The 16,151-nt window shown below is 41.3% G+C and overlaps 1 protein-coding gene across 5 annotated transcripts in view; it reads left to right on the top strand.

The window, feature by feature from the left end:
• MACROD2 (mono-ADP ribosylhydrolase 2) overlaps positions 1 to 16,151 on the top strand; it is an 893,560-nt gene that overhangs the window by 819,567 nt on the left and 57,842 nt on the right. The window contains exon 12 of one of the 5 annotated variants that reach the window (XM_069009019.1): positions 6,406 to 7,786. The exons of the other annotated variants lie outside the window; for them this stretch is intronic. Within the exon in view, the coding sequence (XP_068865120.1) occupies positions 6,406 to 6,752 (347 nt within the window). The 3' untranslated portion in view covers positions 6,753 to 7,786. Of the gene's footprint in view, positions 1 to 6,405; positions 7,787 to 16,151 lie in introns of those variants that run through there. 5 annotated transcript variants of the gene reach the window in all.

Consider the following 16,151-nt stretch of genomic DNA (forward strand, 5'->3'; position numbering starts at 1 on the left):
ATAAATTGTAGCTACATTCCTATTTTGCATCCCATGGGGCAGTCATATTCTTCAGTAAATTTCTGCTCCAATCATAATGTACTAAAAATGAACATTGAGACACATAATTATACTTCAAAAAACACACAGTCACTTATTCAGCCTTAAGAGTGCTGCTTTTTATTACGATAGCTTAGAACTGAGTGTCTTCTTTTTGCCACCAAACCTAATCCTTTAGTAAAATGTTAAATGAAGATAAAAGTACTACAGAAGAAATTCCCTGGGAAAGATGTGTATCAAACATGTCTGTGAAATGTTCCACTAACGGTGTGCTGTGTGCTAGTCCAAAAGAGAGCCCAGAGGTCTAGCCACGGACCCGTCCACACTACGGCAGGCACACACTCACAAATATATGCAGGCAGACAGGGTATGCTCCTCACCCTTGGACTGTTGTGAGCACACGCAGTAGCAGAGGTGAAGAAGTAAAAGAGAGGGGACTCTTCGTATGTGTTCCACACAGACATTTATTCAGGTGAACTGACAGGGACGAAGAGCCAAATTGATAGGAGGATCCAGGGATTTTATACTCGGTACAAGACAGGCAGGGAAAGGGATTACATCCAATGGAATAGGGACAAGTAGGCGGGGTTGACAGTAAAGGAACCAATGGGAACAACACATAGGAGGGACTTAGTGAAGGATCCAATGGGGCCTCGAGGAACAAAGAACTTTCTAGAACATATGCATATTAATCAAGGGAAATGAATATACATAACTCCATACATAAAACTGGGAGGGGAAAACATGCAAATATCAGAATAAAGGAATCATGGATTCTCACTGTAACTGCAAAGCGATATACTAAGCTTGGACTGCTGACCACCACAGCTGATTGTCTGCATTCTCCTCAGGAGACAGAGTGGCTGGAGCCACCTGCACTGCCACATTTCACCTTAATGTAGATGGGTTATATTTAAAAAGTGGCAATTAACCTCCATCCACTGTGGTTGATAGCTTCTCTTTTTGCTTCTGTTTTGAAGTCCACCATCTGTCTTGACTGATTGCAGCTTTCAGAATATTAGGTGATCACCTTGCACTTAGCCAGGAGTAAAATAGGTTGTTATCTGTATTTCCAGTTGTATTTTCTCTCTGAGCAAACATTTCTTAGAAGATTCTTTTCATCAGTGAAGTGGCTTCTGCTGTTTCATTGAATTGCCTTGCAGTGGCTGTGCAGAGCTTGGAAAACGCAGCTCATTTTGGCCTCCACAGGTGATGTGCAGTCCTATTGTGTTGGCCATTTACCCATTTGGGTTTCTTTTAGCAACTGAATGTACATCTGTGTAACAGAACCAGGAAGACACTTGCAATTCCTGTTTTCGCCCTGAGTGCTTCAGAGTAGATTGTCTTCCTTCTGAGATGAGCAAGGGTGCAAAAGACTAAGTTACTGGGGTGACTAATGCAGTGTTGTCAGAGGAGAATTCTACACAGTTACACACCCTGAGGCACCTGCAGGGGACTCATCTGTCAAGGAATTCATTGCTTATTTCTAGGCATGATGTGAATAACAGTAAACCATCACAATTGTTTGGGTCCAGTGCAGAAGATGGGGCTGGTCCCTTCATTCCGAAATACTGATGCCAAATAGTCCATGGTTTTGTTTGCTTTTTGTGTGGGTTCTTGTGTAGTGTAGTCTTGTGTAGTCTTCTCTGTGGCTTCTCTGTCTGTTTCTTCAATTTGTGAAAAATCAAAATAGGTCTCAAGTTTTATTTTGACTATGGCTTGGAAAAGAAGCCATGTGGCTGTCTGTCATGGTACATAGTTACTCAGACCTTAGGCAAACTGTAAAAGTATGAACAAAGTAAATTTATATAGTAACGATAAAATTTGTGAGTTTATTTTGCACTTGCCCTCATGGGGTCGTTTTGTTTCTCTGTCTCTTGGATAGGGCTAATTGTAGGGCCAGGAGTTAGGCCTTCTCTATACTGCTGTGAACTCTGCATCAACTCACAGGAGCAATTTCTGTCCACTTTTATACACTACGAGAACAGTAGTAATACTGTGCACCACAGTGTGTGTATTTTTTTGCATCAAAATGCCAATTCTGTCTTTGTCCTCTGCACAGACTGCCTGTGACATCTAGGGTGTGATATCCATCCATATTCTGGTTGTATTGGTCAGCTCAAGCTTCCAGGAGATGTCTCCCTTCATTTGTTTTGAACCGTCACAGGAATAGTGATGCTCAGCATCATTGGCAATGAAATGTTCCACACCCCTTGCCCAGCACCTGTATTGCACAATCTGAGTCAATGGAGTTATATCCAGTGAAAAGCCAGGTGAACACAATGTTCCCAGCAGTGAGTTGAGACAAACAGGCATGCTCCTGTCTTCCCAGGACTTAATTTGATGCTGTAGCTGTTGTTCCCTGGTTCTTCCCTAGTCAGGAGAGGTATGATGAAGCTGAGTTAGTTGTGTTATGACCCACAGAAGAGTGAAGCGAGGGGAACATGCATGGTGACTTCAGCAGGCTTTAGCTGAGACTCTTGTATTTCTCAGGATGTTAAATAGGTGCAATACAATCATTTTATTTTTAACCTCTGAGATAAGCCACTCAAGCTACAGGTTTCTCATTTTTCTCCCACAATCCTGGACAAAATGCTGCGTGGAAATGAAACCCTGTTATTTATTGGGCTGACAAGCTTCACTGGGCTGGGTGCATTCGCAGTAGCATGTTCAGGGCTGCACCTGCAGCGCAGTAGTTTGTTGAAGCAGCACAGAGGGAAGATGTCTCATAACTCTATTAAACAATTACTGCAGATAACTCATAACTAACCCTTTTTAAAATTTACCCCAAAGGGGTTAAATACAAGTAGTGATTAAAAGTGACCTAAATCATAATTTAATTAAAATAAAGTGCAAACTGAAAATGTTCAGCAACCTCAGGCCACCACCCTAATGATTCACTTTAATGTGTTTGTATTTCTGCAATAATGGCCTTTGTGTGTATGTGCTTCTTGGTTTATGTCTAATATTATTTTGCCACTGGAATAGTTTGAAAATAGTTGCAGGCTGTATGATCTCAAGTGTCTATATGGATGTATATGTGCTTTCTTCTCACATTTTAGGGGTTTCACTGATGCCAGCGTATCTACTTGTGTGCAGAGTGCAGATCGAGGCCTATATTTTAAATTTTCTCATTAATTAGTTTCTCTGCTATACTATAAGGACCTTCACATCATTAGTGCCATGATTACCATGGCAGTATTTTTGTGCTGTAAAAAAGATAGTTGAAAACTGGTGTCCCTTGTCTGCCAGATCTTGATTGCACTTGCATTTGTTATACTAGAAAGAAGCACAGGTCAGACCAATGGAGAGATGCCACAGTCACTGGCCATGCAGAGAAGCAAATGATGCTCCTGGATTTGCATGGCAGAGCCATGCAGAGATGCAGCAGGATCACACCTGCTGTTCCAGGATGTGGTACCTGCACAAATTAAGATGAAAGCCTCAGTTGTTGGCCCTTTGTCACTTTTACTTCTACCCCAGGAAGGAGGAGGAGGTTTGAGGAAACCTTATTCTGGGTGTTGACACCCTACGGATGATATAAATACAGCTTTCTCAGTAGCAAAAACAATTTTATTATTAATAGCTTATGTGTTCATGAGTTGGACTTGATAATCCTTTTGGATCCTTTCCAGATCAGAGTATTCTGTGGTTCTGTGTTGGAGGGGTAAAAATGGACTGTTTCTTCCACAGAATTTCTTCCTTTAAATAGAAGAATACAGTATCTGCAATTCTGTTTTCTTCTGAAAAATGTCTTTTTGTACCACTTTTTGGGGCACTGACTTTAGCCTCATCTCTAAGTATGTCGCCAGCTGCTTGTGAAGAAAGATGCTGCTGAAGAGGAGTAGGTGTGTGAGCAGACTTCAGCTCTTCCTCAGCTCTGAAATGGGAAGAGCCAAGAGGCCAGCAGGCTATTAATATTTTTGACTTGCCATGTTTGTCACAAGAACAGTGGAAGATGTAAGAAGCCACATCCTTCCAGGATCTTGCAGAGAAAATGTGAAGAATACTAAAACTGCAAGGGTTTGTCCCCTGATCTTTCACCATGATCTTGTCCCAGCCTTCTCCCGTCTGATGGCTGGCTTATTATTTATCATATTATCTGCTTCATTTGGGGGCTGCCACTGCAGCTGGCACCTCACTGTGCATGCTAAATGCCTCTCTGTAAGAGAAAGTGGGCAGGCACTCCTGGAGAATCCTCTTTGCTGGTGGAGTTAGAAGTTCCACTTGCTCTACCAGCTTGCTGAGCATGCTGATTGATCCTTGTTTAGCCTCTTTTCTACCAAATATATCATGTGGGGAAGGGGCATGGGGTTTTTTTATTACCTCAAAGAAAATGCTAAGGGGAGACAGCAAGAACCTATCAGGCAGTAGTCAGCTTGGCAAGAGAAAGCAGAATATATGGACAGAAGTAGGTCTTCTGGCATCTGATGTGCTTATTTTTTTTTTGTACGGTGCTACTGTGATCCTCAAACTTCTGGTTTTTTCAGCTGTTATGCCAGGGGGAAAGAAACAGATGTTCCAATTTGTTTTGTGATGTGGCTCAAAATAATTTACATTTTCTGGCCTAAAATGACATGACACTTCATTTGCTACTTTTTTTTATCTCCTTTGGAGTGAGTGACAAATTGTTGTTCAATTACCAGTGTAATAGAAAAGTAAATATTGTGAGGACAGCTTTCACCTAAAGAAATGCAATCACTGATTGCTGCAGTAGTGGGAAGAGAAGGATGGTTGATACTGTAGAAGCCATCCAGTGGAAAATACATTTTTATTATAAATAATGTCATGGGGAAGACTCAAGGAAAATGCACTGGCTCTGGCTTTTCTGCCTGGAGAAAAGGAGATCCAGGGGTGAATAAAAATATGGTGGAAAAACGTCTCACTTCTCTCGTAAAATATACTTCCAGCTCTCTGCCTTGAGGACATACTCCTTAAAGCCTTTCCATTTGCTCTGCACCCAGTTCCAGTGAAGAGCAATAACTGCAGAAAGACTCTTCAGTCAAACACACTCAGTGAGAGACTCATTAGAAGGGGTTTTTTAAAGTGGAATAACCTGTTTGTCAAAGACTTTGGGATTAGTCACTTCTCCACTCTATAGTTTGCTTTCTTATCAGTGTATTCATGCTCTGCTTCCTCCCTTTCTAACGAGATAAATAGATATTCTAGGCTAAGCAGAGTTTAACTGTTCCTTCTGCAAGTCATTTACTGGAGCATCACTTGTCCAGTCCTAATTTTTAGCATTTCCTTTTCTCTATTTCTTTAAAAGTCTCTTGCCAGGCACAATGCTTACTTACTGTACACTGATCAAGATGACTTTTCATGTCATGATCCAGTCAGTCAATTGGGCTGGGTCAGAGTACAAGAGGTGAAGTTTCTGTTTAAAGTCTTTCACATTTTTCTTTCTAAAGGAACAAAATGAAGTGAAAAGATGTTGAGAATCCTGTAATTTATGTTCTATCAGACCAGTTCTAAACAGTGAATGTCCAGTGAAATAATACATTTAGGATTGAGAAAATGTGGTTTATCTGATAATCTGCCGAACCAGATGATCATTTAAACTTTCTCTCATAGTTTAAGTTTTCTCTGAGTGACTTAAGCAAGAGATATAGTTTCTTTGCAATAAATATGAATGAACCCTTGAAATACCTGGTTTTAGTCAAGTAAGTTGTGGCTATAGTCATAATAATGGATGTAGAAAAAAGTATCATCTGGAAATAGAGTTTTAATTGTGAATGCGGTAAGATAATGGCTGAAATTAATTTCATTGATATATCAGTAGTTACCATTTATGCCTAACGGGCTTTTTCTGGTTGTAGTCTTTCTGCACAGAGTGAAACATGTTACACTTGACCATAATTAAATCCTTGAAGCTTTGGCACTGCTCATTTCACAATGATGCAATAATCTCTTTGGGTCTGACCTATCAGTAAAGATTTTTCCACTGCCGCCGCACTGTGGTGTTACAGGATTGTCTTTATTTATTAATTGCTTGCTGCATAGCTTGATGACACCAAGCCTGTGTTTTAAGAGAAAAGGGATAGGGGAGAGAAAAGTTTATCCTCTAGTATAGCTAACTTTCTATTGTGCACGTGGTCCTCCTATTGTGTGTTGACAGGCAGAATGGTGACTTTGAAAACAGTACCTTTTGATTTCAAGTCAGGGAAAGAAAAACTCCACAGGTTTTGTCACGCCATTTTGGTCATCCACATAATGCAATTTTTTACAGGTTAGAGCTCAAAAATGTGCTAATTCACAAGTCATCCATTAAGGTTAGAATTCGTACAAAGAGTTACCAGGAGGGCAGGAAGCCCAAGTTCCCACTGATGGCCATCAGCTGCAACCTGCCTACATCTCTTCTCTCAGGTGAGGGGTATCAAGTTCCTGCTCCATCTCCTCTCCTCCTGAGAGCAGCTCTGTGCAGGGCCAGCCTTGGAAATAATTCTCCACTAGTCCCATCTGCTGGATGCCAGGAAGAACTGCCTGCTGGAAAGAGGGACAGCATCATACCTCAGCCTTTAAATATCAGCTGGGTGCAGTGTGCCACCAGATGTACATCTGTCTGTGGAAAACATCTGCTCTGTCTGTTTTCCTTCCATCCACCTAATCACATTTGGACCACTGCTATTCCCTTCACCAGGTTCCATGTGTTAAGTCAAAGCAAGGTGGCCGACGCAAGGAACTTTAGCTGTGTTGCTTTAGAGAAGCTGTAATCAGAAAACCCAGCAGCCAGCAAAGATCACAGCAAAAAAATGTGTATCATCATCAAGACATTTTCAGGCCTGGGAATGAATTTCTTTTCTCGCAATGTGTATGCTCAGCAGTCAGATTTTCAAATACCTCATTAAGGCTGGTACTCAGCTTGTGGTGCTGCAAAGAAGGGAGCATGGCCATGGCATCTGATCCTGCATGCAGCACTGCAGCCTCTCATGTTATTATGAAGCTAAAAGAGCCTTTTCCATCCCTGAAAATAGAGAATTCCTGATACATTTCTAATGAGGGCAAGCAAAGTTTAAGAGACCCATAGATATTTTTTAGGGTATTACCCGTTCTCAGTGGTTATTTGCTGTTTGGTACTTGCCTTCCAAAAGAGAGATGGAGGGTAGAAAATGGATAATGAATGTGAAGTAGTGGAGAAAATTGGGAATGACTGTGAATGTAGAAAGGGGAAAACTTCATTCAGTCCAAACAATCTTACTTTGGTTTAATGTGCTCTCTTCATTATAACTATTTGTGATGCGTTTTTATACTTTACATTAAGTGGCATTGTGGTTTCTGCTATAAAATTCAATTCAGCTGATTCTTACTTTCCATAGGCATTGAAGTATGTTCTGCAGGTCAGAAACACAGCCACTTCAAGGATCCTGTTGAAATGTTACAGGAGGAAAATAATCTTGGGAAAAAAACTCTTTATAGAATACGTAGAGGTTCAAGCAACTTTATAAAGTTCAAGTGCAATTTCATGTCTTGCAGACTGTGTTTAGGGAAACATCACTTTATTTGGTATTGTTATTTCCAGTGAGCCTATTGAGATAAAATCTATAATCCTCATCTTGAGATATAAAAATATGACTGGTTTAAATGGAACTGGTCCTGTTGACAGTTTTTTTCAGCTTACCTTTACACCTCTCCTTTTTTATCACAGCACTTTGCTGTAAATTAGCAGTTTGTGCTAAATTGGTTTAAATTAATATTGCACTGCTCCAGTTACCAATAAAAAGATGTATCATAAATAATTTTTATGTGTTTTTCTCAATAGGTGGTGTCGGGGCCCTTGCCGGGTCACCCCCCGTCCGTTTCTCGCGCTTCACGTGTCGGAGGAAAATAACTTTTCAGGGATGGGACTGTGCAACTACACGAATTTATTGTTTAAAATAACAAACGCATCAGTCGAGGCGTGAGCTTTTACAACACCTCCGAGTAATGGCGACTAGTCACAAGATTTAGGGTTACATCGTAATTTATAACTTCCTAATCCAATAGATACTTAAAACGACACTTTGTTTTAGATTAATGACCTATCACCTGTGGCACTTCTCACTGCAATGCAGCTTATGTTTTGACCAATAACTTCTCATGTCACGTACACACAGATGTCTCTCTTATACCATCTAAATTCTTAACTTAAACTATATAAAATCACACTATTATATTTTAAAACCCTTCACCAAAACACCCAGTGTACAATTTTACTTATAATGATAGGAACACAAGTTTGTAATCCTTTTGCTTAAAGTCCACAAATCTTTGTCAATTAAGCCAGACCTAGTCTCTTCCAAGGTTGTAAATCAAAGCCTCCTTCAATTGCAGGAGTCTCTACTCCTCTGTCTCCCACATCTCCCCCTCCTTTCTGCACCAAAAAAATTCCTTTGATGGATTTATCAATCATTCGCTGTACACATTGAAACAGACACGGCACCATTATGAGAACTGTAACTATGACTGCCAAAATATATAGGCCTGTTGTAAGACACTTTTTTACCCATGACGCTAAACCCCATCCACTAAACAAATTATCCAGCCACGTTCCATCATCGATTCTTATTTTCGACACACCCTCTTTAAGTTGTCGTATGCTCTTGTAAACAGACTCTGAGTGGTCAGACAGATTCATACAGCACATCCCCTCAAAGTCTTTGCATCCATGTCCATGGGCTAGTAAAAGAAAATCAATGTCTGCTCTATTTTGCAAAGTGGCATGCCTCACATTTTTGACATCTGCTAAAAGGCCACTTAATGCAAGGGATGTAGCGTTAGATTGTTTGCTCAGCCAACATCCCAACCGATCCAACCGCTTTAACGCAACTACTGAGGCAACTGGTGGCATAAGAAGAGATGTTACAAGCCCTTTTTCCATAGCCCCATGGGGTAAAATCATCTTTGCACTCTGGTCCATATTGATGCCGAGCGGATCTTTTTTGTCTGTGTCACACATTGGCAATTGTCTTCATATTAGGAGTAAATAACGTAAGCTCTCCCAAAGTACACGGACCACCCTTAATGTTTGAAGGGATAGCTGGCCATGCTCTGTCTCCACATACAAAAAACATTCCTCTTGGTAATTGCAGAGGAATAGAGCTAGGTGCAGATGAAACTACAAAAGTATTATTACACCAAAAGGAGTGGTTCTTATACACAGGGTGATATGGAGAAACATCTCTCATCAGTGATTGATTCATGTTTGTAGAATAGAACTCAACACAGAATTTCACTTTTACAGAACCAAGGATTTCCAATTCTTCAGGTTCATCAGAGATTTTAGGAAGATAGGGAGTCCACCATTCCCATGTATTTACTGGAGTATAGTGTTCCCAAACTTCTGATCCTGCAAAGGTACCTCGTAAGGCCCTGTCAATTTTCTCTGGGATTGGCCAATTCTCTATTGGAACATTGACTAGACAAGTTGAAAATGGATTTTCTGGAGTTGTGGTAGACAGACATAGAGTATCCAATCCTGAAGCATTAGCTAAAGTCACCCAAACATTGGTCTTAGGTTGATTGACCGGCAAAGCTACCCCACCGAAAGTAAACAAGACAAACAAAGCAAAAAACAAACTTAACATTTGATTAGATTTCATGTTTCTTGAAAGTTCTCTTGGCAAAAGACTCCTTCTCAAATCTCAATCTCTAAACTAATTTGTAAGAATATTTTTGTATTTCCCAATTTAATTTCACTTCATTTAATGATGAGGATTATTTGCCAAAAGATCTTTACAACACATTTGCTTATACACGCTTACATCAATCTAAAACCTAAAATTTACAGCTTTAACAATAAAACAAAAGATTGCAGGTATGGGCTGTAGTCTCTGCGAAGTTCACGTCTGCGTACTCTCTTCTGTACTCGTAGAGTTGTCAGCTTCTTTCTGCGTGTGATATGGTTTCACATTCTTCGCAGGAAGCCACCTAGGTCCCGTACCTGTAGAAACACAAGCAAACCCTTTGCCCCAGGTTATTAATGGGAACGGACCTTCTATTTGTCCTGTTTCTGGATTTCTAATCAGAACCAAAGGATTTTCTCTTAACTTTGCATGTGTGCTATTAGAGAAATGCCTAAATATTGGAGGATCAGGCTCTGTAGAAGAACTATTCAAAAAGTTGTAAACATACAAAGCTTTACTTAATCGCATCTGTGGTGTTGCTTGTGCTAGATCTCCCTTTTGCTGATCTAAAATACGTTTCAAGGAATGATGTGTCCTTTCTACAATTGCCTGACTCGTGGGCGAATAAGGAATGCCGAAAGTATGGCGAACACCCCAATTCATCAAAAATGTGGCTACTTTCTGAGCTGTATAAGCAGGACCATTATCTGTTTTTATTTCTTGAGGCACCCCCAAGGAAGCGAAAGCTTGCAAAAAATGCTGACACACATGATTTGCTGTCTCTCCTGTGTGTACAGAAGCAAAAACTGCATTGGAAAATGTATCCACTGATAGATGGATATTTTTATATTTTCCAAAGGACAGATATTTAGTGATATCCGTTTGCCACAATTGCAAACTCTGTAGCCCTCGAGGATTTACTGCTCCCATGGAGACAGGAGGCTGCACCAGTTGGCAATCTGGGCAGGTATTTACAATTGCTCTAGCCTGGTCTCTGGAAAGATGAAACATTCTCATAAGAGCTTGTGCATTCTGATGAAAAAAGGCATGACTCAACTTTGCTTGTTCAAAAGTATTTGGCAAGGTGTTCACTATAGCAACGGTTAACTTATCAGCCCTGGAGTTGCCCTCCGCCAGGAATCCTGGGAGTGAAGAATGAGCTCTAATATGGGAGACAAAATATTGATTAGTTCTATTTTGCACAAGGGTATAAAGACATTTAAGATGACGATACAGAGCATCATTGCTAACATCCTTCAGAACTGATCCTTCTATTCTCTTAACTATATTAGCAACATAAGCAGAATCTGTAATCAAATTAAAAGGCTCTGGGAAAAGCTGAAATGCCCTAACTACTGCGGCAAGTTCTACTACCTGGGTTGAACCTTCTACTATTTGAATATTCTGTTTCCATGTTTTAGTTTCTGAGTCTTGCCACGTAACGACCGAGCGATGGGTCTTCCCTGACCCATCACTAAAAATTGTCACAGCATCCAAAGGCACTTCACTTAACAGTGGTCTTTCTCTAAAGCTTAATTTTGCCTGAAATAGTTTATGACTAGGGAAATGAATAGAACAAGTACCTGGATAATTCAATAACGCAATCTGAAGTTCTTCTGAGTTTAGTAATGCCCAATCAAAATATCGTTTCTTCAGAGGCAAGTAAATTATCGCAAACTCCTTGCCTGCCATAGTTAACAACCTTGACCTGCCTCTGATTACAATCTCAGCTAACATTTCCATCGTTGTGAAGATTGTTTTTGGAGATCTATAAGGCAAAAAAACCCATTCTATTATCAATAAGGGATTTTTGGCAGAAGCATCCCATTGAAATATAAGACCATACAATTGCATTTTTTCCCCCAGTACTGCAAGGAAAAATGGTTGTGAATCTACACAACGATGTGCTTGTCTTTTCTGTAAAGCCTCTGTTACTCTGTCAAGTGCCTTTAGAGCTTCAGGTGTGAGGATTCTTGGGGAAGTAATGTCACAATCTCCCTTTAACAAATCAAAAACTGGAGCAAGTTCGTCATTAGTAATCCCTAAAGTAACTCTAATCCAATTTATCTCTCCCAAAAGCTGCTGCAAATCTTGTAAAGTATGAACTTTAATTCGAAGCTGTATTTTCTGTGGCCTTATTGACTGTTCTGTCATTTTCCATCCCAAATATTGCCATGGTGGAGTTTCTTGTATTTTTGACGTAGAAATCTCAAGTCCAGCCCTTTTAATCTCTGTTACAACGCTGTCACGAGCTTCCTCCATCTCCTTCTGAGTGGGTGCTGAAATTAACAGATCATCCATGTAATGTAGAATCTTTGCTTTAGGGTGTTTTCGCCTAGCTGGAGACAAGGCTTTTGCCACAAACCATTGACATATAGTAGGTGAATTTTTCATCCCTTGGGGAAGCACAACCCAGTGGTACCTCATCAATGGTTCTTGTCGATTAACACTTGGAACGGAGAATGCGAAACGCGGGGCATCTTCTGGATGAAGTGGAATATTGAAAAAACAGTCCTTTAAATCAATGATAACTAAAGGCCAGTCTCGGGGAATCATAGAGAGCGAAGGAAGTCCAGGTTGGAGGGGTCCCATATCTTCTATTACTTCGTTGATCCTTCTAAGGTCTTGAAGCAGTCTCCAGGTATTAGAGGTCTTCTTGTGTATAACAAACACTGGTGAATTCCAAGGACTAGTTGTTTCTATGATATGTCCTTCTTGCAATTGTTCCTGCACTAATTTCTTAAGGGCACTCAATCTTTTCTCTTCTAGGGGCCATTGATTAACCCAGATGGCTTCATCGGTTTTCCATGAAAGCTTAGGGGTGATGAGTGCCTGCATGGCCCCTACTAAAAATCCACTTCCAACTTGACTCCCCACTGAGATAACAAATCTCTTCCCCAGACTGTAATAGGCTTTTTCACAATAAAAGGACGAACAATTGCTGTTTTTCCTTCAGGTCCTCTGACTGTAATCGCAGATTCACTTTGTAAGCATAAAGTGGCACCCCCTATTCCTGTGAGGGTATCCAGGGGAGTTACCAACTTCCAGTCTTTTGGCCAAAACAAGTAAGAAATAATAGTAACATCTGTTCCTGTATCTAGTAGGCCTTGAACCATGATTGTTTTATTGTTATGCATTAAACTGCAAGTCAGTAAAGGCCTGTCACGTCCAATATGCTTTGTCCAGAAAATCTCTGGTCCTAAGTTTGAATTTTCTGTTATAGGTGGCCGCCCTTCCATCTCTATCGCTCTGCGTACAGCTGTAGTAGGCACTGCAACAGCAGTGGCTAATTGCGTTCCCGCAGGAACAACTAAAGGAGGTTGTAATGCTTGAGCCAAAATTGTAAGCTCTTCATGATAGTTTGCTGAAACAATTGTTGGATAAACCACGAGACCTATAATACGACACGCATCTTTTCCCATAATTAAAAAGTCCTGCTTTTCTTCAGATGTCCCAGTAACTCCTGTGGGTATCAGGTAGTGGGAACTATTCATAAAACATATCAATTTGGAGGCTGCCAAGGTACAGAATGCTCCAGGGGGCAAGAGGTTTGAGTCGCTTGGGAGATGTTTGACCATTCTGCTAACTGTGTGCGACTTTGGTTTCCATAGGATTGAAGCTCTGGGTAATGAACTGCTGCTATTTGTTTCGTCACGCGGCGAGGCATCGCGCTCAAAAATTCGTTTCCCGGCAAGAGATTCCCATCTACATCATATCTAGAGTGACATCTGTTAGCATAATGTCTTCCCTTTCTACATCTCGGACAACGTAATGGTTTTGTTGAAATCTCTCCAAGCCCTGGACAATTTTTCATTAAATGTCCAGGCTCACCACATCGAAAGCACACTCTTTCATCTATATTAGCTCGTGGCATTGCTCGAGAATTGCTTACAGCAAGAGCATTAAGCGCTGTTACAAGTCTTTTATCCAACATCTCAGCTTGAGCAGAAAGCCTCTTATCCATCATCTCAGCTTGACTGGTAATAGCTCTTTCCAGTTTTTCTCCTAATGAATCAGTTTGAATAACAGCCGTATGCTGTGCATTACCAACTTTACTACATGCTTCAAGCATATCTGAAATACTTGGTTGTACCCCTGGTAAAGCTCTAATAGTTCGCTGACACTCTTCATTAGCATTAACATAAGCAAGATTTCGTAATAAAATCGGACGAGCAACATCATCCTCACACTGTCTCTCCAAAGCCTGGGTCAGCCGATCAATGAAGGAAGAAAAGGTCTCGGTCGGACCCTGCTTAATTTGTGTATAGGCACCTTGTGGAGAACCCACAGGCTCGATTTGCAAAAGTGCCCTTTTAGCTGTTTCTTTGAGGTCAGCAAGGACTGCCCTTGCCAGATCTGCTTGATCTTCTGGCCTGTCATGAGGTGGATCTCCTGCCAGTTGTGCAAGTGTCAAAGCTGCATTAGGACCTCCTGCATAATTCTCTATCAGTTTTCCAAGAAGTCTACGCCACTTTAAATCCCACAACAAATACTGCGAGTCAGTCAAAAGCATGGAGGCAATGTTCTTACAGTCAAAAGGTGTTAAGTCCACATGATCTAAAGTTGCTTTTAATAGCTGCTTAAAGTAGGGAGATCCCAAACCACTCTCCTTTATAGCTCTCCTTAAATCCTTAATGTCGTCATGTGCCAGGGCTTCCCATCTCGGGTTTGCTCCTCCTCTCCCATACCTCACCGGCAATGCTAACAGTGATTTACGAGCTGGGACAAGATCATCCTCTTTAGATACCTCCCGATGTATAACATCCCAATTTGTTAAAACAGGCTTTTCCCTTAGATTTATTTCTCTCTGCTTATCGGCAGAGGAGAGCCTATTCATATCTTGAAGGCTTAAATTAGATTCATTCACCGATGGTAAACACTCATCCTGAGTTTGCACATCTGCTGTGCTACCGGCAACCCTCCGAGCTGTCATGGGGGCATCCATCTTTGCTTTCATCACTTCCGAAGATGTCATTTCCGGAGATGTAATTTCCGGGGCCTCCCGCCCTCCGGCACCATACATCACTTCCGAGGGCTCCCCCCTCTTCTCTCCACCACCCCCCCCTTCGGGTGCAATTTTAGAAGCGGCCGGAGGGGGCGACTGCGAGGGAGCCCGTGGCGCAGTTAAAATTCCGGAGCCGCCATTAATCACTGAGCTGTTCAACAATTCTATCACCACTCAGCAAGCAGGGATTAACATAGCTGCCGTCTTATCGCGTTTTGAAGCGAGATCGTAAAGTCTAGTCGCAATATCATCCCAAACCGATTTAGTAAGAAGAAGTTCAAAGTCAACATCAGGGCAATTACGGAAAACCCAAAGCAATAAATCTTTCACTTCTTTGCTGGGAAGAGGCTCAGAATGCAACTTCAGCAAGGCATCTAACTTATTATAAACATCCCTCTGTTCTTTTGAAATATTTTCACCCATCTCTCTACCTACACGGCCCCTGCCTTCACTCAATCGTTGAAGACAGATTTCCTACCAGCGTGCTGGGGAGAAATCGACCTGCGACTCTCCGTCAAGCTTCCTTTCAGCTTAAGCTCTCGCCGGATCACCCTTCCTTTCAGGGTACGGATAACTCACGTTGACCGAGGGAATCCTCTTCATCCTACTCCGACCTCTGCGCCGTAAATCCGCCACACACCGGGCACCACTTGTCGGGGCCCTTGCCGGGTCACCCCCCGTCCGTTTCTCGCGCTTCACGTGTCGGAGGAAAATAACTTTTCAGGGATGGGACTGTGCAACTACACGAATTTATTGTTTAAAATAACAAACGCATCAGTCGAGGCGTGAGCTTTTACAACACCTCCGAGTAATGGCGACTAGTCACAAGATTTAGGGTTACATCGTAATTTATAACTTCCTAATCCAATAGATACTTAAAACGACACTTTGTTTTAGATTAATGACCTATCACCTGTGGCACTTCTCACTGCAATGCAGCTTATGTTTTGACCAATAACTTCTCATGTCACGTACACACAGATGTCTCTCTTATACCATCTAAATTCTTAACTTAAACTATATAAAATCACACTATTATATTTTAAAACCCTTCACCAAAACACCCAGTGTACAATTTTACTTATAATGATAGGAACACAAGTTTGTAATCCTTTTGCTTAAAGTCCACAAATCTTTGTCAATTAAGCCAGACCTAGTCTCTTCCAAGGTTGTAAATCAAAGCCTCCTTCAATTGCAGGAGTCTCTACTCCTCTGTCTCCCACAAGGTGGTAATGGCACAGTGGATAAGAAAAACACCAATGAAAGTAAGACCCAGAGCCAAGAAGCAGGTTTGTGCCAAACTCCTTAAAGGCCTGTCTTAGGTTTTATCCACGTTGGTGAACAATAACCTTAGTCAGTGCTTTTGAAAAGGAATGTTCGTACATTTCCACCAGATTAGCTCAGGTCTTGAGCAATTCTCCCATTAGAGACCAAATCTTCATTCATTGTGAATGAATGTGTTGCAGTGCAGGAATGCAGACCCCTCTCCAGCTTATCAGCTCTAC

This window comes from Aphelocoma coerulescens, chromosome 3, assembly GCF_041296385.1.
Source record: "Aphelocoma coerulescens isolate FSJ_1873_10779 chromosome 3, UR_Acoe_1.0, whole genome shotgun sequence".
Classification (NCBI taxonomy): domain Eukaryota; kingdom Metazoa; phylum Chordata; class Aves; order Passeriformes; family Corvidae; genus Aphelocoma; species Aphelocoma coerulescens.